Below are 22,654 nucleotides of genomic sequence, written 5' to 3'. Positions count from 1 at the left end.
AGTGTAGTTTAGAGCATAAGTCTTGCACTTGAGCCACTTGGTCCTCAAGAGGAAATCTGAAAGCTAAAAAAACACAAGGGAAATGTTGGAGATGGCTGGGAAGGAAATCAGTAGGTGAGGAAGGAAGTCAGAAAGAAAGAACGGATTGCAAGGTGATTTGAAGGAGTGTTTGAAGTTGAACTACAACACAAGGGCCAAAGTGAGGACCAGATTTTGACTCCTTACTGCAAAGAGTTGGAAACCTTGCATGCTTGCTAGATTATAGAATTCAATCTTTGATGTGTCAACATCAATGCATTACTTTATTTTTCTTTTCTATTTTTGCAAGCTCAGATTAATGTTGATGCAGTGTAGGGGTTAACAGGCTGCTGTTCCAGTGACAGACTTTGAAATCACACAAGCTGGCTGCCTTTTGGCCACCCTCTGGGCATATATATTTTATATTTAATGTTTCGCAACATAGTTGTTTTAGAGGTATCAAGAGTCATTTACTAAGCTAGGTAGCTAAGCTATCAAAGCAGTGTTTTCTGTAAGCATAACCCTCTGCTTGAGCTAATTAGTCTTGCTACAGTGATTATAAAGCATGGCTACTTAGAGCAATGCAGCTCTTGGTGTCTTTGGGCTAATTATGTTGAATAAACATGTTCTGTGTTGGTATGTAACTCCTAGAAAAGGAAGGACAGAAAGTCACCTTTTTCTACCCGTGTGATTTAATCCCAGAGAGCAGGATAGTCAGCCTTGCCAAGTGGATTTCTCCACAGCCACATATATGTGTATGGTTATCTTCAGATGCAGAAACTGCCATCTCTTCTAGTGAAGGCAGAACTTAGTGCCTATAATTGGATAAAAACCCACCACACCAATCAACTCACTTCATCCCTTCAGTAAAATTATCATGCCAGAGTCTGCATAGTAAACAATATAATTTTTTAGCAAAAATAATGTCAGAAAATATTCAAGTATGCTTGGATTTACAGTTTAAGGGACAGGCAATTCATCAGTACATTTTTCTGCTTCAGTCTAAATGGCTGTTATGTTCTTGCTGACTTTTTGTCTTCAGTCTCAGCTCACTGGTGAAAAATCCTGTTGTTTGTCACAAGAAGTGCTTGCTATAGATGAGGAAAGCCAGGGCAGCTTTTACAGTAAAGTGACAGTACTTGTTCTTCTCCTGGCCAGATTTCAGGGCAGTAGTGATATGAGGCCTGAGCTGAAGGGGCCTGGGCATGCATCAGGTGTCCTCAGTAGATATCCTTGATGGAAAAGTGCAGATGTTCAGCTCCACAAGGGGATGGATGCAGTCAGGGATTTATCAGTGTAATAGTGGTTTCAGGAAATTGCATGTGTTTTAGTCCTGGCTGAAAGTCTGAAATCATTAGGACAATGTGAGCAGAAAAAAAAAAAAAAAGGTTGAAATCTCTAGTGGAATAAATTTGCAGTCCTTCTAGTCTTTCTATATCATCTTCAAAGTACTGTTTTCTGTAAAGAACAGGCATAGGATTAATTTGTGCTGTAAAGATTTTAGTGGGTTTCTTACAACGTTTTAATGATACTGTGACTAATTTTCTGAGTAGTGTCTCAGTAAGCAATGAGGCCCTTTCCATAACCAGAGAAACTTAAAAATTACTCTCTCATGTCGTTTCAACATACAGTTAATTCATCGAGGTCACAGAGATTGCCTCCCCCTCCTTCCTCCTTTGAGGCTCTGTGTGTTTCGATGAGTCACTGGGTGACAAGGTGGGAGGCCAGCTCTTGACAGCCACCTGGTTTTGGCACATTTTGGGAAACAGGGCAGCTGTCTCCAGAGTGATGCAGAGTGGCTGAGCCCTGGGATGAAAACAAGTTACTGAGCAGGGACTATCTGGATCAAAAGCACTGCTTTGTCCCAGGGTGACTGTATTTTACCTCTGAATTTTGACACTTTCCCTAAAATGAAGAACTCATTAATATCTTCTTGCAGTGGTTTGCCTGATGGCAGAGGAGAGGTGTTGCTCACTTGGGTGATGTGCTGTGATTTTTGCAGTGTTCCTGTCTAGGCATCTGTTTCTGCCCTCACCTGTGGTTGTGTTGCCATTAGAGGCAGCTGACCTTTCTTATGTGTGCATGTTTTTGGCTTTCAGGCATCAGATAATTTCCTGAGAGTTTTGAGGGTTTTTTTGCTTGGGTTTATTTGGTTGATTTCCTACTGCCTCAAATGTATGGTGAGAGCACAGAGGGTATGTTTTGCCATACAGCTGGTGTACTTGACAGAGACTGAACATCTTACATGGTAATGGAGTTCCTGTGTCGTAGCACAGTTTCTTCTCGGAGATATCCTATCCTCCTGCCCATGCTTTCAGTAAGACTTTGTTCTGTCCTGGGATACCTGCCATTTGCCTGACTTGGAGGATGTGCAGGCATTGAAGTGTTACCCTTTCATGCAGGCTCAGTTCTAGAGCAGATTGGAAATATTGACGCTTCTGTGTCAGCCTCAGTGCTGCATCCAGCTTTAACAGTGGCCAAGAGAAATGGGACAGATGTCAGAAACTAAGCAGAGCTGTCTGATGCCTGACCTTATCTGCTGCACATGGTAGGACACCATACTGCCTGTCAGCAGAGTGTCCACGGAGGGCTCCCAAAACACGCGTGCTGGCAGAATTTAATGTGCCATCAGTAATCACATATCCAAATTTATTTTACAGCTGTGGTACTTGAAAAAGCACTGGTTTTTGTAATGGCAGAGGCTGTCAGTGTGGAAGGGACCCAGGAGAAGCTGCCAGTCAGCAGTGATTTTTGCCCATCTGCTGTGCAGATACCACAGGGAGTTCCATGGTGCTTAGATAAGGGATAAGTGAAGCCTGCACACTACCTCTCCTTCAACGCAGCAATCCTGGTTGTGTATCTCCATAGAGCCCTGGGATCCAGACAGCCCTGTTCCATTGTATGCATTGACGAGCTATCTCTTGTCTTTGAACATGGGTTTGTGACCCCATTGTTTTAAAAAAATAATGGAAAAGCAACTTCAAAAGAGAGCGTTAAGTCCAAATCCCCAGCAAGCAAATTATGCATCTGTCAGGATCCTCCTTGCCAGGGACATTTCAAGTCCCTGGTTAAACTCTCTCTGCATGGTCTTCAAAAGGAGAGAGCCATCATTTGAGAAAACAGTGGACAAAAGCACTGGCATCCTGGGAGTCCAGCCTGATGGTACGCCTATTATCAGCTGCTAAACAAAGTGTGTTTATTTTAGCACAAAGGCACTAGTGACTAAGCTTGAAATATTTTGAAATTGGTGCTGAAATGACCTCGAGGTCATCCTGAAGGTCCCACAGCTAAACAGACTAGACAGACATGTGAGGGATGAGCAATACGTAAAAGCTCAGGACTCAAACTTCCTGTCAAAGAGATGAACAAGATATCTTGTAAAAACAAGTGAAGAAAGTAAGGTTGAAATACCAAAGAATTTTCATTGTCTGAATCTTTTCAGGTGTGAGATAAGCTAAATTCAGGGTGCAGTGAAAGTGAAATACAGTCAGGAGCCTGCAGCATAAGACATATAGTAGAACAATTGATCCTGAAAGCAGCAAGCCACACATTAAATATTCCTGGGTTTGTCAAAGGATATTTCATCATGATAAGAGTTGAAAGTACTTACTAATATGTGATTCCTTATATGCTATTTAACATCTCAATCCTTCCTTTTGGTGAAAATAAAACATCATCTCCATGCTCAAATGAAACCTGTGCCAGCCTCTGCAGGCACAGTCAGAAGCATCGCTTTTGAGAGGGTTTAGTTTAAGGCATTGTCCCATGGCAGGGAGCTCAGTGTGGGGACAGAAGTCACTGCTCTGCACTGTGGGGCAGTCCCAGTGCTGTTTCTTTTACTGGTGTGGCTGCAGCAAGAACGTACATTTCCCACCTCCACTGGGACAGTCCCCAGCGCAGCCTGGGAAGCTAGCTTTTCCTGCATCTTATCTTCCCAATTGTATGATGAGAAAGTGCTTCCTCATCTCAAAGAGACACTGGGAGAGTCCGTCCCGGAAGTGTGCAGGGAGGAGTTGAGAGCAGTGGGGAAGAAATGGGCTGTGTTTGCATGAACCACTCCCACAGTGGCTGCAGGAGCACCTGGTTACTCATGGTTTTTGCTAATTTCCTTGTACATTTCTGCCAGGAACTTAAAGAGATTCATAGAGAACTAGTTAAAATAGTTAAAATGCTTACCTCTTCCCTAACAAAAGTAATTAAATCATCCCTGTCCTGCCTCAAAGTGCTCTTGGTGTCAGCAACTCTTCAGGGACTCATGTGATGCCAATGGCCAAATTATAAATCCTTTATGAAGAGTTTATCCCTCTGCTGAACAAGCTTACAGCAGAAGCCCAGACATAGTATGCTGGCTGTGGCACCTTCACTGAAGGTCTGTTGCCATCAATCTTAACCTGCTAATATCACCATGTTAAAAATACACTGGGTGCAGAATGGCTGGTAAATGCTTTTTTTGTCACCATGGAAGAATGGCATTGTGGCAGTGATCCAAACCTCATCCCTTCTGTTGGAATGTCTGCTGCTCATGCACCAGCCCTTCATCCAAAGAAGTGTTTCTCGTTGCATGGCCCCATGTTTATGTTTTTCCTCACCACTGTCACCTTGTCTTTAAGGAGACACATTGCATGCAGGTGGAAAGTCACTTGGGCACCTGCCCGTTGCACTGAATGGGAGCCCTCTCTAGCATGTAATTTAAAACCAAAGTTAAATGGTTTTCATTTTCAGGAGTGCCAAATCCCAGTGTTGCATTTCAGTCAGTGGGAGATTTTCACAAGTACTTCTTGCTGCATTAGGCTTGTTGTTAACTTGCTTAGGACCACCCCTGACAAAGGTGATGCAAATCTCAGGTATTCCCATGCCTCTCCTGTCGCTCCTCAGAAACTGTGACTCTAGAGCTGCTGGTGAGCATGCCGGGATTACCTGTGGACAGGAAGACACACAGGTTGGGTTATCATGCAAATACACACCCTGGGTTATAAATCACAAAGATTACATGTCCCAGATTAGATACTTTCTATTTTGAACTCTGGGTCCTGTTTTAGTTTCAGCAACCTTGGCAACGCAGGGCAGATGAGAAAAATCAAAGTGGGATGCTTTCAGGATTGTTAGGTTTTTTCCATGCTCTATCCAATGTCTGCATTGATGCAAGGGTGGGATGGTGCCCTGGGTCATCTCTGACCTTCAGGTTACATGGTAGTCCCTAGCAGGGATTAAAAGAGAATGGGGGACAGTGACTGTGATGGGGCCATGTGCTTTAGGCTCCTACACTGGTCCAGTAAACACAGAGCTGAGCAATGCCCACCGTTTAACCATGAAGTTCCTGTACATGCAAACCAGGGCTTGTTCCTTGAGAAAACACACTGCCCTGTCCTCTACCCACCCCACTGCCTGAGACATGAACGGGGCACTAAGGGCTGCTGATGAAATGCTGGTCTGGCTCAATTCACTGGCAAAACTTTGGAGCTTCCCTGGAGGTGCTTCACTGGGACAGTTCCCAGTGCAGCCTGGGGAAGTGAGCTTTTCCTGCATCTTGCCTTCCCAATTGTATGATGAGAAAGTGCTTCCTCGACTCGAAGAGACACTGGGAGCAGTCCATCCCAAAAGTGGGCAGGGAGAAGCTGAGAGCAGTAGAGGAAGAAATCAGCAGGAGTTGTTTCCCAGCCTGAGGGTGCCCTCTGGCGTATGCTGAAGACTGTAACACTTGTTTCTTGAAAACCCACTTGTTTCTTGGGTTTACTTGGCTTCTTCCTTTCCCTAAAGCCTTGCAGCCAGCGTGGTTCTTTGCTGAAGGCTGCCAGGTAGGTGCATACCATAAGGTGACCCCCGGTCCAGTCTGTGTGATGTTCACATTTATACGCCCTGCAGCTGACAATCACTTTTTTAGTGATACTGGGCACATTCAGCATGTCAAGCAGGAGGCTTCTGGGCCCCAGTGTCTCAGACCCAATTTCCTTCCAGCAGTGCCTGGTAGGTGTCCAAAACCAGCCTGCAGCAGGTCTTGCTCCAGCTGTGCCCAGGCAGTGCTGTTCCCCCTGCCCTGAGCACTGTCTCCTGGCACACACTTGGGGCTCCAGTGCAGAACCATTCCAGTGCCAGGCTTGCATTTCAAACCCTGGGCTCAATAAGGAAACCAGGCTGCAAAGAGGTAGGAGCAGCTTTTTATAAACAAACAAAACCTATCTCTTTTTTTCTAGGGGGAAGTTTAGGAGTGGTAGCAGTGTGAGCAAACATTGCCATGATTACATGGAACTGAAAACAGACAGTAAATGGGAGGCATAAACACAAAAGCTGAAGTAAATACAAATCTTCTCCATATGTAGAGTCCTTTCTTGGAAAAACTGTGTCATCTTGTGTTAATTATGACATTTGGATTTTATAAAATTATTTTAATAGTTTCAAAGCTTTTTGTTGGCAGCTGCAGTAACAAATGTGCTGGTAGGTAGCAGAGGAGCTTGCTGAGTGCTCTGGTGTTGCACTCTGCTGGGGCAGAGCGAGTGCTTGGGTATTGCAGTGCCTTGTCTGGCAGCTGCTGCTCATAGCAAAACAGTAAGGTCGTGACATTTTGAGGAATTAAGTCACGTGTGGGTCATTCTCTGTGTGCCCTTTCTTCTTTCCTCCTTGCTCCTTTCCTCGAGTGTTTCCCAGCATGAGTCAGTGCATCCTGCCTCACTCTTCCCAGAGTTACAACACGTGGTAATCTGCCAGGAGGTGGTCCAGGCTTGCAAAGCTCCTATCCAGAGGTGGGACTTTTGTCCAGATCCACCAACTGGTGTTCACCAGCAACCACCAGTGGAAGAGAGTATGGCAGGCTGGAGTCTGGGAAGACCCATGCTGGGGTTAGGTGCTCTTTTCCAGCTGTGTGACATCTGTCCTTGGATGTCTTCATTGTTGTTTGCTTATCAGCAGCCAGGTTTCGATCCCATTTTCTCCTTGCTGTCTGCTGATCTTTTTCTTATCTCTGTGTTTTTTTCCTTAGGTCGAAAGCTGAGAGGAAAAGCCTTTTATTTTGTCAATGGAAAGGTGTTCTGTGAAGAAGACTTCCTGGTAAGTACCCAGTTGACTCTTGCGATGAGACATCTCAGTGTCGCCAGCAGACTCACAGCCTTTCTGCCTGTCAGTTTTGCCTGTGTTTCACGCACTCCTGGTCCAGCATCCTGCCTGGTCCTTCTGCGCCAACATTTTCCCAGGGCCAGCCCCAGCCATGGTAGCTGCCCATATGTGGTGCTGGAGGTAGTTGAGTGAAAGGCCCTGGTTTTGTGGCACACACCCCTAGCTGAAGCCATAGCCTCTTGTGATGGTTCCTTCAAAGCATTGTCTCTGTGGCCATGCTGAGAAGGCAGGAATGAGATGAATGGCTGCAGAAGAATGAATGGGTGAATTTCCTTTTTCACCTTATGGATATCTTAATGGTTATCTTTCTGTTGCCCTCAATGGATTTTGTGTGAGTGTACCTAAGCATGAAGCAACTCCACAGTCCTCTCCTTGGCTGGTGCAAATAAAAATCCATACACCTTTCTGCCCCTGAATCTTGGTAGATGAAGCCTTCCTTGAGACTGGAAAAAGCTGTATTTGCTTACTTAGTGGTGAATCCTAGGGATTTCTGTCAGAGAGAGATAAGGTCATCTTCTTTGTTCTCCTCAGTATATTCTACCTAGGATGAAAATAAAAGCATTAAATGCACCTAAAATATTTCATTTTCCAAGTTTTCATTTCCTTCATTCAGACAGATAATGTGCTGTGCCCAAGGTGCATGTCATGGACATGACAGACAGTTCCTTACCAACAGATCTCAGGAAAAACAGCAAAAAAAGTTGCTGTGGGCCAGACATGACCGCTATCCTAACAGGGAACTAGAACAATACCACTGACCTCAGAGAAGTTTCAACAGAATTATAACCATGTAACCAAAGAAAAATTTGGCTTTCCAGGCCCATATATACAGATACTGTGACATAAATATGTGATAAACACAAGGAGGTTCTTGTCTTGTAGATTCATGTGGTCAAAGAAGCATGTAAATAAGTCTTATTAGTAACTGCCTTATTTGCATGTGCATTTATGGTATTTGTTTTTATACTTTAAATTAAATTTTGGACTTGGAAGTTACAGGAACTTGTACTCTTTCTGATACTGGGCAGTCAGAATTATAGCTAGAATATCATCTGGAAACCCATCCACATCTTTATATAACGAAAAAAGCGTTGGAAAGTTTAGTTTTTCTGTCTGAGGAGCACAGAAAAAGGACCAATAACAAATACGCAAATTACACTCCACAGTACACTGTTGTTTATGCTTGAGTGGCCTTGTGAAATTTTAAGTGAATTCTTTTCTGTCCTTGCAGTATTCTGGTTTCCAGCAGTCGGCTGACAGGTGTTTCATTTGTGGGCATTTGATAATGGACATGGTAAGTGACAATTGCTTTAGGAGAAAAAACTCTCACAGCTTTTTACAAGAATGCATCAAAAGCAAAATATATTAATATCCGATGCTGTCTGTTATCACCTGGTAGTTTGCCTAGTGCAAGACTGGTATCAGAAGGAAAATCCACTGAGCCTTTTGTTGATACTTTCAAGGAAGTGAATCTGGCATCCTGCTGTACGTTGTGCAGAGACACTGCTCTGCCTTTTTTCAGTAGGTGTTGAAAAGCAGAGCCTCCAGGTCTTTCATCCCTTTTGGACTTCTCTGGACAGTGTATTTGTAATCCTGTTGATGCTTCCTGCTCAGCAGTGTCATGGCTCTGGAATGCTCCCTTGCTGTGAGGCATCAGTGCAGTTCCCTCAGCCTCTCTTTCCTGCAGTCAAGCTCTGGCTTCCCGTGTGTCTTCTGGATTGAGTCACTTCCTTGTCGTTTTTTGTGGGTACTGATACTCTGGGGAGCAGGTTTGACCCAGGGTATGTGATCCAAACCTTGGTTTAGATTTGTGAAGCAGGATTAGCCTACAGCAGGTACCATCCATTCCAGATGTGCATGGGGTGGGGGACACTCAGGGGGTCGGCATTCAGTTACAAGACATTCAGAGGGAGGCTGGTATAGCTGGTGGTGTAAGACTACAGCTGAGGCAAAGAAATTAGGAATTTCTGGTTCACAGCATGCCTCCCAACATTTTCTAATGCTTATCATTAATTATCTTTGTTTGCCTGCTTACACTGGAAAGCATTACAATTGGAAGCTGTTTCCTACTCAGAAGTCTGATCCTTCTACTGACGGACCATGGTATTCCAGGTAGTGAATTGCAGCTGTTGAGTTCAACACAGTTTCCATAGTCTGTGCTAATTAGAAAGCCAGGCGAGCGAGTACAAAGCCCTTCAATATGTAAGGAATTATGAAAACCTAGCAATAATACTAGTTTCAACTTGTCATCGAGAATATAAAAGTGTATTTCCTTTGTTTGGCTGGTACATCTTGCCTTGTGACCTTGCTAAGTATTCTCTACTTGTTGACTTCAGAAATTATTTTCTTTCCTTTAAATTCTGTCACTTCTATCGTTTGTCATGCTAAACACCTTGACTGAGTCTCTAAATTGTTTTTGTACCCATGCAAATAATTAATATGTCTAGAGCCAGGTGCCATATATTGATTCCAGCTGCCCTTTCCATCCTTGTTAACTGATTTTTCAGATGAGATGGGGGAAAAAAGACACAGCCCTGCTGATGAATATACAGCATTATCTGGTGTAAAGCTGTGTGTTTACTATTTTCACCTTTATTGGCCCTTCATGTGCATTTTTCCTTTCTCTTGCTCTGTTGCAGATCCTGCAGGCTCTAGGGAAATCATATCATCCAGGCTGCTTCCGATGCGTCATCTGCAACGAGTGTCTGGACGGTGTGCCATTCACTGTAGACTCTGAAAACAAAATCTACTGTGTCAGAGATTACCACAAGTAAGGGCAAAATAAACAGCAGTGATGTTCCAAGCAGCAAGCCTCTAATTTAGCTTTTCAGCTAGTTAGGAGTGCAGATTAGTAAAATAGGGGCAGGGTTAGAAGTTTTGAGGATGGGGCTAGACCCTAGAAATTCCTCCTCTCTCCTGTTATCCAGCTGTTGACTCCTGTGTAAGTCTGATGAAGCCAAATAACCTCTGGGCTTCAGCTGCCCCTTCTGCAAAGCAGAGAGAGTGAGAAATAATGTTCCTGAAGTGTTCAGTGATGTACAAAATTAGTCTGCTTTAAGGTAAGCCTGTGAATGCCTGTGGAAATCAATGTGATTTACTTTTTGAGTAGTTGAAGGCCTGAATTTGACTTTTAAAGAATCTGCAAAGCAAAACTTTTAGCCAGTTCTAAATTAAACAACTGATAAATCCACTTTAAAAATCACTTCTTATTTAGACAGTAAAATAAAATGGCTGTGCTCTTGGCTGGTAACTGTGGTATTAGAGCTGCACACACTTTGTTTGTCCTTCTGGCTTGCTTTGGTCCTTGCTCCATTTTCTGAGCAGGGAGAGTATTAAGTGTTGCTCAGGCAGCCCTTGGAACTCTTCTGTGTTGTGCCAAGACTAGAGTTGTTACAATCATGTTGCCAAGATTAGTGCCTTTGTATGCCATCATTATTTGGAAATAATTCATATTTCCTTGCAATTTAATTTAATTAATTTTTGTGTTATATGGTCTTAAGAAGCTGTGAAGTCATGTGGTATTTTCTCAGAAGTTTTCTGCCCAGAGGCTGCCACTTCTTTTAATGTATTTTTCTGTGGACAGGCCTGCTCAGTTCCTCCTCATTTTCTTTTCCAAATCTCTCAGTAGCAGCCAAGAATTTTATAGGGAAATTTTGTATTTTTTCTGGCACTAGGTGTAAAATATAAGGTCTCTTTTTTCCTGATTGAGCAACATGTGCCAAGCATTACTTAAAATAAATGCTAAAATGAATTTATGATCTCAGGATGCAAGGCCTTCCTGTGGGTAAGTCATTTACAGCTGCAGCTTTTCGTGTTATCACTGAGAACATACAGACCTCTCTTTTTATGTTGATCCATAACTTGCTTTCAATTTCTCGTTGCTCTTCCAGAGTTTTAGCTCCAAAGTGTGCAGCATGTGGACTTCCCATTCTGCCCTCTGAGGTGAGAGCCTTTTATTCCGTATCCCCTTGGGGGAGGAGTGTCAGGCCTTGCTCTCTTTCACGCTTGACCATGTGTCAAGATGAATGTGCTTGTGGATGGAGAGAGATGGTCACTTCCTCCAGAGTGCAACCCTTTGGTCTAAGCTTGTGCACTGTTCTTGAGATGTGACCCTTCTTTCATTCAGTGATAAAGCTTATTCCTCCTTGGCCAGGCTGCTTTTTTCATCTCCTGCAGGATTATGCTGCTGCTAGTTTTATCTTCAGGAGAATTTTCCTTTATGTCAATAGATGCTGGTGGTACTCATTAATGTCCTCTGTGTGATCACTCCAGAACTAACACATTTTAATACTTGGAGAGGAATCTTAGGCAAAACTAATTTACAATGCTGAAAAATGTGATCTCTTGAAATTACCAAGTTATTAATTTGTGATTTCTGATAGATATTGCTGTTAAACAGAGAACATTTTTACACTTCTGGTGTCACATTTTAGAGGATATCTGCAGTCAGTCAGTGATGAAGCTTTACTGTAAAAATAACTGCACATGGCAGGATTTATATGTGTTCTCCAACCAGCTGCCCAAATGCATTTCCTCCATATTCGTTTTATTGCAGGAAGCAATCTACAGAGTGCATGTGTCTGATCCTGCTGTAATCCTTTGTAATTTCTGCTTTGCTCAAATGCTCACAGGGGTCTGATGAGACCATTCGGGTTGTGTCCATGGACAAGGATTACCATGTGGAATGTTATCACTGCGAGGTAGGTCAGCACTTTCTCAGGGAGTGGGTGCTTAATAGTCATAACTGCTATTATTTTTAAGATGGAAATACATCCCCTGCCTTACAGCAGCAGTAGCTGAGCAATTCAAACCTTGCAGTGTGAGACACTTTCTGTCAGTAACTGAGAAATTTCGAGATTGAGGACAAAAGTTTTTGCAGCAATGTGTTTCAGTTCTAATTTCATTTGCTATCCGTAAAGCTACGGGCAATGAGTTAATTATTGCTTTTCAAACTTGGCAGTTTATTCATTAATGCAGGAAGCACGGCGACTTAGTAAGGTCTATTGCTGCTTCTCTGAAGCCTCGAGCTCCAGATCACATCAGTGTATCTGATTTCCAAGTCAGATTGTTGAAAAATGCTAAGGTAGTGACTGATCCTGTAGGGTGTAAGTTACCTTCACTCTCATGGGAAATGAATGTGTCTTTGGGGCTGGAGAAAGATTATGGCTGCACAAGAAAAAATTCCAGGAGATACCAGCTCTTAAAAACTATTTAGTCTGTGCAGGGCTTCTCAGAAAGCCACCATATTTCTGCATTGAGAATTAAAATAAATAGTTGTCTTTTCTCACTGTGCTTATAATGCAGTGCAAAGAGGCCCTGACTCCACAAACTGATTTCACATCAGTACAACTGTAATGTGAAGAGCTGAATCTTACCTGACATTGTAAGGGGACACAAGCATATTTAAAATACAGAGGTTGCACCTTACCACAAGATAAAGCTTACTCAATAAAACTGCTTTAAACAAATTTGTACAAGGCTGCCCATCAAAATGCCTATGTCAGATGTTTTTCTTCTTGTGGTATGTGCTGCACCTATTAGGAAGGAGCGGTTGGCTGGGTGTCTTGTGTCCTTGTCACAAAATCACTTTCCTAGAAGCCAGACCCCAGATGACACTGGAAGATGAGCACAAGCTCTAATAATTTGCACGGCCTCTCTTTGCAGGACTGTGGGATGGAACTGAACGATGAAGACGGGCATCGCTGCTACCCACTGGATGAACATTTGCTTTGTCACTCCTGTCACCTGAAACACATAGAGAATGGCACAACCCCAGCAGCTGCCTACCAGCACCACTACTAGTCAGCGTGGCCAGTGTTGGAAAGCAAGGGCAGAAGACTTGTTACATGATCTCCCTCTCCCCACCTTCAGCTGATTTCCTGTGCATGTTTTTTGCCAGTCAGCAGTGTTCCTGTCAAAGGATATGAGAGATTTTTGCTGGATTCACCAAGTTTGTATGCTTGTGGGTTTCAGCTGCATCAAACCATGTCTACTTGACCAAGAATGTGGCATGTTACCTAAACCGATCAGTTTACTTTTACATGTCTTTGTCTGCCACCTGGAGATTCCTCTGGATTCATTTTGGAAGATTTTTCAGTGAAAGCACAATTTGCTCTCGTGCCTATGAACTCTGATCATGCCATACACAATTAAAAAGCCAGAGGCTGGCTTGCCTGCCTGCCAGGGACATCCCATCAGTCTACTGTTTCCTGAAAGCACATTTCATCAGGTTCCCTGAAGGACACCAACCTATTAGTACCAGCTTTTTAGACACTCTCTCTTTTTATTAATTCTTTAGGAAAAGAAAAGAAAGGTCTGTGCAAAAGGACACGCACAGACCTTTCAATTAATTCCCCGAAATCCAGTATCAAGTCTGGCTGTAAAAGTACCAACTCCAAGCAGAAACTAGGCAATGCTGTCTGGCAACTGGAGGCTAACATCCCATTTCAAACAGAACAAAAAACTGGAACAAGCTAGGCTAAGCTACTGCAATGACTTGGGGCCCAGGCTTGTGTATCAGCACGACACATAGGGGCCAGTCTGCTGTGTCAGAGTCTGAATAGTGATCATATTTGGAAAGGAAAGGTGGGGATGCTGAAAGTGTGGACATAGGGGAAATCCACCCTCATTCTTGCTCACAGAGCTCACTTTGGAAAAAAGTTCTCCGTACACAAACGGTTGCCTGAGTTTTCCAGTTTGTCCTCACAGCTCAGCCCTCAGCCTGGCTATTCCTTTTCATGGTGCTTACCCAGCACAAAGCCATTTCATAGTGGTGCTTATTTAGAGCTCGGGGAGCAAACTTGATGTTATGAAGGCTTTGTCATGCAGGGATTTAAAGCCCAGCTCCACAACCTGAACTCAGATGAGTACGTTGGCATAAACAGATTTGCTCCTACGAATAATAACAGCTTATCTGAGCAAGGGGTTGGAAAGTTTGGGCCTTACTTTCCATTCTGCTGAGAAAGCAGAAAGGCAAATTGTTTATTTTCTTGACCCTCCCCCATCCCTGCTTTATAGTCAAAGAAATCTGTTCCCCTTGTATATGTTACATGTATGATAGGTGTGCCTGCAGTGCATGTTCTGTACCTACCCAAGCTGTGCAGCCCCTCATGTACTGGTACTTTTGTTTAACAAAAAGTTCTTAATTTAAAGCCTCAGATGCAGTTGGGGATCTTAACTACTCTTTCTTTGTGTGGAAAATTAGTTAAATCCTCATGTATCTATGCTGAAGATCTAAATTTGGTTCTGACTGGCGAAGGATGGGCTGACATTCTTGAAGATCTTTTCAGTGTGGAAATAACAATAAATTAGCTGAGCCATGGCACTGGGACTCCCAAAAGGTTCCCATGCTGAAAACCCATTACAGTTCAACCAAACCTCTTTTCCAATAGCACGCATGTAGCTTGAACTTCACTTGATATGGTCAGACAGCAACATGTACTCATCTGGAGCAGCACCGGTGTCAGGTAGCAGCAAGTTGCCTGTTTCTGTCTGTGCTAGTAAGTCATCTTGCCATGGCTGAAATGTGAAACTGCCGCAGCCCCAGGAGCTTGGTAAGCCTGGCATGGAGTTTCATGGTGTCAACTGACCATCCAGCCCTCTTCCCCATTCACTGCAAGTGCCTCTGCCTGTTTCCACTGCTCTTCAGGATGGGGATGGCAGCTTGGGGCTGGAGGCTGGTCCTGCCTGGAAGCCATCCAGAACTTTGGTATAGCTTGACTCTGCAGCACCATTTTTCCTGGAGACATGAATCCCTTCAGTGAGTGACTGAAAACTCAAGGGAGGGCACTTTAGCACTGTGAAATATATCTTCTGAGAGTTTTACCTGTGATTTTAGAGGAGGTAAAATTGACCCCAAATATGTGAGCCCTCCTAGAGCCTTAAATTTAGCTGGTTCAGAAGGGGATGGAAGCTGACACAAAATGTAAGCAGTGCTGCATCCAAGCAGGATGTATCGAAGGCAATAGCCAGGGTGGATCCCATAATGCTCTCACCCCAGTGCATCTCATCAGCTTGTGTCCTGCAGCACAGCTAGGCTCGAGCAGGGAGGGGGTGTTCCAGGTGTGACTGTGGTCTCAGTCTGAAGGGACTGAGGTGGAAAATAACACCAGCTCACAATCCCTAGTAAATAATTCAAATAGTCCTGGGCAGGTGGTTCTGCACCCTGGGCTGCTTTTGGCAGTGAAGGCAATGAGATATCAAAGTTTTTTTTTGAAGTGAGCTGGAAACACCAGCTTTGGTCATCTCTTGCTGTCTCTGAAAGACCAGCTGCTATGTAGTTCATGCTTTTGCTACCTCTTGATTTTTTAGATCAAGCCCTTGTGCACATTTTTTGGCCTTAACTTTATAAAGATCTGAAAACACTAGTGGGACTGGTATTTTGGTTTTAAACTGCAGTGCGAACTTCTGTCTCACTCTTGCAGCCTTCCCCAAAACCTCAAAGTAAACAGGAGAGAAGGGAAAGGGGAGAAGGACAATTTTCCTTCACGGAAAGCTTCGAGGGCAGTAGTTTGTGGCAAGATGTCTTGCAGGAGCCCTCTTTGCATCACCAGAGAGTTTGGCCTCTGCTCCCACACAGTGTCTTCTTACTCCTGTCAGCCATCCTGTATCCGTCAGTGCTGGGGAAATGAAGGCTGCCCTACTTGCAGTTTTAAGGTCCCCTATAAATTATTAAATGCTAACACTCTCCTTTGCTGTATTTACAAAGAGCTGGAAGTGACAGTGTGAAGCCCTTGAAAAAAGAAGCCTGTGAGCTTGTGGTTTTGAAACTAAAGCATCTACTGCACTGCCCTGCACCCCTGTGTGTGCTGACTTGCACTGCTCGTATCTCTGGGAATTCGAATTCCTTTAAGCTCAGTGTTATTTCTCCCAGGCTGTGAGTGTCCGGGTCCCTGTTGATTTTCCCCAGCTCTGCAGCTGCTTGACAGTGGGTCTGGCAGGGGCATCCTGCACAGGGGAACCTTCTCCTGACCCTTTACCAGGCATCTGTGGAGCTGCAAGCCCTCACCGCCTGCCTTCAGGCAGCTCCCCAAAGGGAGAAATAGCGCTGGAGCTGGAGGAGTGAGGCTTTGTATCCTCTTCAGAAGAATTTCAAAAAACATGTTAAATTCCACCTATCTCACTGGGTTTTGCTGTTCACATGAACCTTGTTGCCTTTTAATTTATTAAGAAGCTATGAAAACTTGCTATGAAAAGTTAGTCTTGATTCCTCCCCCAGCAAGTTCTTCTGACTGGCTTTAAAGTAAGGGACCCTTGTAAGTCCCATTGTGCTGTTAATGAGTAACTCTCATGCAAATAGTTATTCAAGTGAATTCCCTGAAGCCTGCTTTCAGGAATCAGAGCTTAAAAGATTTTTTCATTCAGATCATGCTGTTAAATTTCTATTGCTTAAAATACAGAAACTCATTTAAATAGGGATTTTTGCATAAGAGCCGGGGGAAAGCCCCAGCTACAGAAGCAGCAGACATTTTTGTGTAATTTAAAGTGTAAGAAGCACCTGTGATCAAAGCAATTTGGGAAACTGCCCTGATGTTAAAACACAGGCAGCAGCAGTTTCCAACACTCTGGTAAGGAGCATTTGAAAAGATCTGTGCCTCTTCAGTTTCTGAATTTCATTTGGGGGCTTGTTTTCCCGGTCTTTCAAGGTTTAAATGCCTTTTTTTTTTTTTTTTGTAGATCTTTTTACTATGAAATGAATAGCTGCTTAGTCTGTAAATGATGGAGTTTCATCAGCAATCAGGTGTGATGTGGCAGCCTTGAAAGGGGGAAACTGGACTTCCAAGACAGGAAGACATGTGTCTGGCTGGCCATTCCAAATAAAGGATTATCTTATTTTTGGAAAAAAAAATCCCATGTGGGCCTTGACCACTTGCTATGTGCTCACTTTTGGGATGGTGTGTGCAGTTGTGTCCATGCACATGATGTGTGGCAGGTGCTGCCTGTGACACACCTGCCTTTCACACCTCTGTGCCCGTGCCAAGTGCTTGTAGGTGCCTTTAAATGTGCATGAATGTAACGCCAAGTTGACCCAGGCTTCATCACTGGGCAATACCCCTGGAGTCAGTACCTGCAGGCAGGGAAGGGCTGCAGATACTCATCCCTTTCCCCCATCCTGTGAGTGCCTGTGCCACTGGGAGAAGCTGGGAAGGACTTTGCATCTCTCATCATCGCACAGCATTTGTGCGTTCATTTTTCTTTTCCATTTCTGTGTGCTGCTGCTCGCTGGCTGCAGTGGCTCTGGCTGTCCTCACTGAAGCTGACTGGGCAGACATCTTCCTGTCACGAGCCCAAAGAGAGCTTGGAACTGCTCACCCACCCTTTTCCTAAGGAGAAGCAACGCTTTCCTGAGCAATAAAAATCCTTACCCTGCCTTCTTCCAGGGCAGCCAGAAGTTGGTGTGGCAATGCATCTGCAACCCACTTAGACACGACAGGAGATGGGAAGGAACTGTCCCCACGTGCAAATACATGGCAAAGAGTCCTGTAAGGGCAGGAATGCCCTGTGGCCCTGGCACAGGGATGACTGGGCTGCAGTTGCCAGCCCTGCCGGCACCAACCCTTCTCCCCACGCAGCAGGTCTGCGGAGCACGGCCAGGCAGGGACCCAGGCACACACATCCCCAGGCTCTGGCTTTCTGGGTCTGGAAAGCAAATCCAGAGCCTGCCTAACGATACTGAATGGTACTAGTTATTTTATGTTTCCTTCAAAGCTCAGCTCCAGGAGAGAGTATTTTAGGATTTGTGCTGGTGTAACTAACCTTAGCCTCCTGTGAACACAGCCCTCTTTTCTTCTGTGCTGTTAAGTATTTATAAAGAATGGAGACCGGTAGCAGAATGAAGCCACTGGCCTGCTGTGATTTCAGTGATTAAAGACAGTATCTTAAGCAACATTCAGAGTCGAGTCTTTCCTAAATTTACAGTGATTGTCATTGCCCAGAGTCCATAGTGGGGGGACTTATACTGTGAAATGATGGTTTCCCAACCTCTTCCTTACTCCTGTCCCTGCACCTTAGTGGCTGAGGGTGGGGAGAACCACCTCAGTGGGGTTCGCTGGGAATTTCCAGTCCTTTGCAGGCAGCTGGTATTTGCTGCAGCTCCATCGGAGGCTGTCCTGCTCTGGCATCCTTCTGGGGAGGGCCAGGTCCCAGGCTGAGGGTCTGGACAGGGATGTGCTGCACGTGGGAGCAGGCTTTGACCCCAGCATGGGAGTCTCCTTTGCAGCGTTGGTGGGGATGGGTTCCTTGAGGGTTTTGGGTGGTGTTCCCATGTTCCCATGGTGCCCCTGCTATCTGCTACCAGACGCCTCACACCCGAAGACTGGATCTTGGCCAAACAGCCCCACAGCAGCTTGGAGCTATCAGCTAAAATGAAGCAAATACATAGGAATAACTAATTATAGTTCCCCCTCCTTGGGGCAAGAAGCTGTCCAAACCGGGGGCATGACACCCAGAGAGGCGGATCCGGTGGGAAACTGGCCAGGAGGTGCCCCAGGTTTGCTCCTTGCCAAACCCCATAGCCTGCAGGATCAGAAAGGGTGGCCAGGTGGACAGCAGTTGTCCCCGAGCTGGGGGGCTGCCAAGGGCAGGAAGCCCTGTAACTCCACACAAGCGTGGACGGTTTGGAGACCCCCACATTGAGGGCAAGGAGGTGGCAGTGTTGGGCATGTACAGAGGTGGGAGAGGGCTGTAGGCAGCACCCTCGGCTCGAAGTACAAGAGAAAAAAGAGAAAAATATGAGAAGGGGTGAAAAAAGGAGCAGCCGAGCCAGCCAGGAGTCGAACCTAGAATCTTCTGATCCGTAGTCAGACGCGTTATCCATTGCGCCACTGGCCCTGCTCGGAGAGCCGCTGCTGCCCCCGCGCATTTCAGCACAATTCTCTCGCGCTGCCCCAGCCAATGGCGGTGCTGGCGAGCCCGCCCGGCCCCGCCCCCTCCTGCCATAGGCGGCGCCCCGCCCTGGGCTCTCCAGCGCGCCCGCGGAGGTTTGTCCCGAGCGGGGCCCCGTCGCTCCGGCCCAGGGACGCGTCAGTCGGGCAGGGAGGGAGCGGCCGGGTCGGAGCGGAGCCGGCGGCCGGGGACAGCCCGAGGGGACGGATGGCGACGGCGGCACCGGTGGGAACCACGGCAGCGGCGGCCTACGCCAGCCTGAAGCTGTGAGTGACCCGTCGGGAGGGGGGGTGACGCGGCTCTGGCACCTGCCGAAGAGGAGGGAAAGGGAAGGGAGGAGCCGCCGGTGGAGCGGCGGTCACCCGTCCCCTGCCCTCCCCCGGCCTGTCCTCTGCCCTTTCTGCCCGTCTCGGCTCCCTCGCTCACCCGGGTCACCGCGAAGGGCTTGGCCTGAGGCGGCGGCTGCGTGCGGGAGGAGGACGAGGAGGGAGGACTTTGGCCGCGGACACGGGTCCCCTGTCGCCGTCCATCCGACAGCGCTGCGGGCGGGCGGCTCCCGTGTGTGTTTCGCTGCCCTCCCGCGTGTCCAGGAGGTCAGTGCCTGCGGGGCTTCCCTCGGCGTGAGGAGCCGGGACTGCCTGCTGCTTGTGGAGGCTCCGTCTCTGGAGCCGTTCCAAACCCACCTGGGCGCGTTCCTGTGTCGCCTGCTCTGGGTGACCCTGCCCTGGCAGGGGAGTCGGACCGGCTGATCTCCGGAGACGCCTTCCAGCCCTAACAGTTCTGCGATTCTGCCTTCGTGCTGCTAGGTGGCTGCTGTAGGGGCTCGGGCACTGCTGTAAGGCTGTGTGTGTGCAGCGCCGCTTGCCAGCAGAAGGTTCCCTAGGCGTGCTTGTCCATCGGTCTCTCGTGACACAAATGGGCTTTTTTTGTCGGGAGTGATGGTTTGATGCCAGTCGATGACTGAAGTTTGAGGGCTTCGAACTTTCACGACTCTCCAGTGCCGGCTGTGACTTTTCCAGATAAATTAGTCTAACTACCCAGTGTAATTTAATTATTGAAACAATTTTTTTAGGGGAGAATGTAACCCTTTGAACGTGTGTGTATGTCACATGTTTGTTTGCTGCCTTTAATACAGCAGCAGAAGTTGCATAACTGAAAGTAGCGCAAAGTTAACACTGCAGGAGGCATCTCCTTTATAAACCCTCAAACCGGTTCAAGCTCCTGAGGATATTGCTCTGAGCATGAGACTCTTCATGACTGGCTGAAGCCAAAAGTGAAGTGCCGTTGTGTGTCCTAAAGGCATTCCCAGGCTTTTGACCTCTAAACAGTAGCTGGAAACTCCATAATTGAGTTACTGATGCCATTTTCAGGCAGCAATGTTTGAAAGTGACTCTTAAGCTTGATTTAACTGTACTTTATGCTCTGTTAAGTTTCATTTGACAGTCATCTTTTGGATTCAGAGCAAACAGACCTTTTGGAGGTCTGTATAAACAGTTTGCCATAATGCTGTTGCGGGTTTCAAAGTCACCAGGCTTCTTATTGTGTTAGGTAGTTATGTGAGGGTACACCAACCCTGGAGATAATTGAGTGTTGCTGAAGTGAGTAACATCATCAGTGATGGCAGAAAGACTTTACTTGGCCGAAAGTTTTTTTTTCCTTTTTCTTTTTTTCCTCCTCTTGTCACCTTAGCAGTATTTGCCTTTCTTTACACTGATCTTGTGATCTTTCTGGCTGCAGAGGAGCAAAGGTGAGTTGTGTGAGTAGCAGTTGTGTGACTTGTAGTGCACAGTTGTTCTTACTGAGATTTTTTCAAGTAAAATAACTGTTCTGGATACAGGCTAGTAAAGAATTCTCTCATTCAAAGTTTAATCTTGGCTAAAAGTAAGCTTTGATCTTTTCAGAACAAGGCTGTCTCAGATGTAGTTTAACATGAGTTTTTTCATCAACATGAAAACAGAATTGTTTTGTGCTCTGAAAAATGAGCTTATTTTCTTTTCTTGTCATTACACCAAGTTGTGACAATGGCTGCAGCCTTTCTGCCAAGCATTTGAAAATATAGGGCCATAACTTGAGTGATGAGTTAAACCTACCAGCTTGTCAAGGTCAGAGGAGAATGTTCTCATGAAAAGCCCAGGCTGGACTTCAATTTGGGGATTTAGTGGTGGCAGTGTTTGGGTTTGGATTTTTAACGGATTACTCACTCTCAAGATGGTAAGGTCAGATTCTGCAACTGTACCTTTCCTGGGTAGTCTGCTGGCCCTCTCTGGAGCTTCCCTGATTGCTGTGCTCTGCAGGGCTCCATTGTGTACATCCAGCCGCAGGTTCTAGCTCTCAGCACAAACCCCTTGTATTCTCCACCTTATCAGAAGTAGTGGTTCAAGACCTTTGTGCTTTGAGCAGTGTCATCGGTCAAGTTCAGGTGGTAACAGTAAAAGTGCTGATGTCTGGCATTTGTGCTGCTTATGGAACTTACTGAGCTACGCCAGCAGTTATTGGGAAAACTATGGACCTGAAAATGGCTATCCATAGTTCTCACCTCTGACATTGCTATATTTAATTAACTTCTTCTGGTACCCTCAGGAATGAATTGTAAAATTCAAACAGCTATTGCAGGTATTGCATCCACAACTGGCAGTAGAGTTGCCACTCCAGTTAATATACAAAAACTGATTGTTAAAGGTGTCTGTAGAATAGAGAAAATTCTGTCTGTTGTTTTGGCTCAGTTAACATCCCTTTTTTTTTTCTTTGTGCTTGGACAAAGACTTTCCTTGCTGATAGCCTTCTCAGTATCCTGTGGGTCCGTGACACTAGTTGTCTTTCAGATTTAACTCCTCCTGCCCATAGTTATATTGCCTCGCACGCTTTGTGAAAGTACTTGTAGCCACTGCACTTGAACACAGTGCCTTCCACTCGTGTGTGTTTGGGGGGAGGTCTAAAAGGGCATTTTGGTTTGAATAACACTTCCAGAAAGAACAGCTACAAATCCCTTTCTTCCTGCTCCATCTAAGTAGCTGTCGTGGTAAACTCAGGGATGTTGGTTGAGCAGGGCATTAACTTCTGCAGTAATTTATTTTCATCTAGAGTGAAACTTCACTGGAAATAGACACTATGTAGCTAGTAGGTGCTACATGGCTATGTAGGCCTTTAATACATGCCTTTTCTGTTTTGTTTTTAAATGGTATTTCCATTCGTTTTCTAAATGCTGGGGTTTTTCCTCCCTGTATCAACTACTGCTGTATGGGAAATGTTCCAATTCCTTGAGCTGTTTCTGCTCAAGGAGTAATATTTATGGGAGACATATAATTAGCACACCTGCTCACCTAGAAAATCTGGTATCTCTGGAGAGCTGAAACCACCAGTGTTTCTTAGGTTCTGTTACTTAACATACTGTTGGGACTCTGCATAAACTAACATCTTGTATCTCACTGCAGAGCGGTTTGCTGTGCTCAAGATCCTAAATGCAGCTCTGTGCAGTACAGGGTGTGCTTCTGGGTTGCTTTATTACAGTATTCAGAGGCTGACATCAAAGAGTTTCCTGCATTAGAGCAATGTTAAGTATTTATGGTGAAATAATCAATTACTGAAGTAAGGATTTGGCTGTGGAGGCCTAGAAGGCTTAAGTGATACTAAGTGAAGTACTATCTTT

At 45.5% G+C, this 22,654-nt stretch overlaps 2 protein-coding genes, 1 long non-coding RNA gene and 1 other non-coding gene across 6 annotated transcripts in view; 2 read left to right on the top strand and 2 right to left on the bottom strand.

The window, feature by feature from the left end:
- LIMD1 (LIM domain containing 1) overlaps positions 1-18,012 on the top strand; it is a 32,707-nt gene extending 14,695 nt beyond the window's left edge. The window contains exons 3-8 of one of the 2 annotated variants that reach the window (XM_068204332.1): positions 6,992-7,059; positions 8,357-8,419; positions 9,765-9,895; positions 11,016-11,067; positions 11,757-11,825; positions 12,790-18,012. In XM_068204332.1, coding sequence (XP_068060433.1) covers positions 6,992-7,059; positions 8,357-8,419; positions 9,765-9,895; positions 11,016-11,067; positions 11,757-11,825; positions 12,790-12,927 — 521 coding nt within the window. In that variant the 3' untranslated portion in view covers positions 12,928-18,012. Of the gene's footprint in view, positions 1-6,991; positions 7,060-8,356; positions 8,420-9,169; positions 9,238-9,764; positions 9,896-11,015; positions 11,068-11,756; positions 11,826-12,789 lie in introns of those variants that run through there. The other variant, XR_011003890.1, reaches the window with a different exon arrangement.
- On the bottom strand, positions 16,954-18,995 carry LOC137482116 (uncharacterized). Its single transcript, XR_011003892.1, has 2 exons — positions 18,903-18,995; positions 16,954-18,483 (listed from the first exon to the last, which is right to left on the bottom strand). It is a non-coding gene; the product is annotated as an uncharacterized lncRNA (long non-coding RNA).
- Positions 18,882-18,954, bottom strand: TRNAR-ACG (transfer RNA arginine (anticodon ACG)). Its single transcript has one exon. It is a non-coding gene; the product is annotated as a tRNA-Arg (tRNA).
- A 120-nt stretch (positions 18,996-19,115) lies between the features above and the next one.
- The window catches only part of SACM1L (SAC1 like phosphatidylinositide phosphatase), a 29,474-nt gene continuing 25,935 nt past the window's right edge, over positions 19,116-22,654 (top strand). For both annotated transcript variants that reach the window (XR_011003877.1, XM_068204313.1), the window contains exon 1: positions 19,116-19,274. Coding sequence is in view for 1 of the 2 variants with exons in the window: in XM_068204313.1 (XP_068060414.1) it covers positions 19,216-19,274 (59 nt within the window). In the remaining variant the exon portion in view is untranslated. The remainder of the gene's footprint in view (positions 19,275-22,654) is intronic.

The sequence above is a fragment of the Anomalospiza imberbis genome, chromosome 1 (assembly GCF_031753505.1).
Source record: "Anomalospiza imberbis isolate Cuckoo-Finch-1a 21T00152 chromosome 1, ASM3175350v1, whole genome shotgun sequence".
NCBI lineage: Eukaryota > Metazoa > Chordata > Aves > Passeriformes > Viduidae > Anomalospiza > Anomalospiza imberbis.
Note: the sequence above shows the minus strand (reverse complement) of the source record. Positions and strands in the feature narration are given on the sequence as shown.